General features: G+C 43.4%; 1 gene segment (V, D, J or C); it reads left to right on the top strand.

Moving 5' to 3' along the window:
- The first annotated feature begins 492 nt into the window (after window positions 1–492).
- On the top strand, window positions 493–1,130 carry LOC129622035 (T cell receptor alpha variable 22-like). The segment is given in 2 exon segments: window positions 493–544; window positions 733–1,130. Coding segments are annotated over 2 exon segments (450 nt in total).
- The last annotated feature ends 1,486 nt before the right edge of the window (window positions 1,131–2,616 follow it).

Here is a 2,616-nt window from a genome sequence, read left to right as displayed (position 1 = left end):
TGCATGTATCAGATAGTTTTCCTTGATAGAATTTTCACATAACTGAATTATCAAAATCTCTGCCAAACTATGCAATTTGAAAAATGGATCATCCTTCCCTATAATTCCTCAAGGTTCTACATAATCCATCCTGACACAATTCTTCTAGAAATATCATCTACCTTTCCTCTCACAGTATCCCACAATCTTCTCTTACATAGAGTCATTTAAGAAAAAATATCCTTTCAACTTCACATATCAGAAATACTGCTTTTACCTCTCTGCACTGTCCCCCCAAACCTCAATTTTGGAGAAATTGCTGACCTCACTGAAGTCTCACTAGGCCACTGTGGGTGGAGTTTCCTGTTAAGTGAGTTGACTCACCTCAGATGTGATTGGTACTCAGTGATTCTGGTGGAACATACTGACAGTAAGAACAAAATTTCTCTGGCCCCAAGACTCTATATTCTTCAGATTAGGGGTGAAGGCACCTCAGTAACTGGGCAAGGGATCATGAAGAGAAAATGGGGAGCCCTTCTGGGGTTTCTGTGGGTCCAGATTTGCTGTGAGTCGGGGTCATCCCAGATAGGGAACTGGGGAGTGTCCACAGCTGTCAGTGGGAGGGAGGGGAGGAAAGCTGACCTGGAGCTCCTAGATGGTCCTACATCCTCAGGTGTTTCCTGAGATACTTTCCTGGTCTGGAAACCCCATCCGTGACATCATATGTGTTTGCTTCTCTCTCTTTCCAAGCAGGGGTGAGGGGAGTGAAGGTGGAGCAGAGTCCTTCAGTCTTGAGCCTCCAGGAGGGAGCCAACTCTACTCTGTGGTGCAATTTTTCGAACACGGTGAACAGTGTGCAGTGGTTCCAGCAGAATCCCGGAGGCAGCCTCACCAGGCTGTTTTTCATAGCTTCAGGGATGAAGAAGAATGAAAGGATGAGTTCCACAGTGAATTCTAAGGAGCGGTATAGTACCCTACACATCACAGCCTCCCAGCTGGAGGACGCAGCCACCTACCTCTGTGCGGTGGAGGCACAGTGCTCCCAGGCAGCCTGCAGCCTGTACCCAAACTGCAGCTGCCTCAGCCCCAGCCCTCCACAGTACTACACCATCCAAGTACCTTGTTACTTCTTTGGGTTTCCAGATTCATAATTCAGCATTTTTTCCTCTGAAGATCAGATCCTTCAGGACTGTCATTTCACTTTTTTTTTTTTGCCCTTCTTCTTCCCAGAAATCTCTCGTGGATACAAAGCTCTAATATGGAGCCATTGTCATAACTGATGTAGATGCCAATACTCAATGTCCTGTTAAAACAATCTAGTGCACCTGACAGATAAAATGTAAGCTACATATAAATTTCTGTGATGGAACATGCTTGGAAAAATATATGGTGATCAACAAATAGAAAGAGATGACTCAGTTTTTTGGTTAACTGCACGTGTGTGTTCCTTCAAAGTGAAAAGGGAATTGAATGTAATGTTTTTAAAGTCTGTATTCAGATTTTTTAGTCCTGGTATCCTTTTGAACTGTGGTGTTGGAGAAGACTCTTGAGAGTCCCTTGGACTGCAAGGAGATCCAACCAGTCCATTCTGAAGGAGATCAGCCCTGAGATTTCTTTGGAGGGAATGATGCTGAAGCTGAAACTCCAGTACTTTGGCCACCTCATGCGAAGAGTTGACTCATTGGAAAAGACTCTGATGCTTGGGGGGGATTGGGGGCAGGAGGAGAAGGGGACAACAGAGGATTAGATGGCTGAATGGCATCACTGACTCGATGGATGTGAGTCTGAGTGAACCCCAGGAGTTGTTGATGGACAGGGAGGCCTGGCGTGCTGCGATTCATGGGGTCGCAAAGAGTTGGACACGACTGAGCAATTGAACTGAACTGAATAACAAATATGAGAAAAATAATTTTTTATGTGAAGACAAGGCAGAGACTGGAGTGATGTGTCTGAAAGCCAAGGAGCACCAAACACTGATGGCAGTTGCCACAAGCTAAGAGAAAGCATGGGATTTTATAGCAGCTTTATTCATAATTACCAAAATTTGGGACTAACCAAGATGTCCTTCAACAAGAGGATGCATAAGTAAATTGTGGTACATCCAAACAATGGAATACTGTTCAGTGTTAAAAAGAAATGGGCTGTCAAGCCATAAAAATACAGAGGAATCTTAAATGCATGATACTAAGTGAAGAAGTCAATCTAAAAGGCTGCCTACTATATGATTCCAACTATATGACATTCTGGGAAAGGCAAAATTATAAAGAGAGTGAAAACCAGTGATTTCAAGGATTGAGGTGAGTGGAAGGATGAATGGGCAGGGCACAAAGGATTTTTAGGAGTGAAACTAGTCTCCGTGATACTATAATGATGAACACATGCCACTATACCTTTGTGTAAACCCATAGAATGTACAACACCAAGAGCGAATCCTGGTAAACTATAGATTTGGGCGATTATAATGTGTTAATATGGGCTCATCAGTTGTGAGAAATAGACCCGTCTCATGTGGAAGTTGGTAAGAAGAGAGGTTATGCAAGTGTGGGAGTGGGAAGTATATTGGAAACCTCTGCATCTTCTCTTTAATTTTTCTGTGAACCTAAAATGACCGAAAGTCTCAACAAATTAGATTCAGAT

The sequence above is a fragment of the Bubalus kerabau genome, chromosome 10 (assembly GCF_029407905.1).
Source record: "Bubalus kerabau isolate K-KA32 ecotype Philippines breed swamp buffalo chromosome 10, PCC_UOA_SB_1v2, whole genome shotgun sequence".
In the NCBI taxonomy this organism is placed as follows: domain Eukaryota; kingdom Metazoa; phylum Chordata; class Mammalia; order Artiodactyla; family Bovidae; genus Bubalus; species Bubalus kerabau.
Note: the sequence above shows the minus strand (reverse complement) of the source record. Positions and strands in the feature narration are given on the sequence as shown.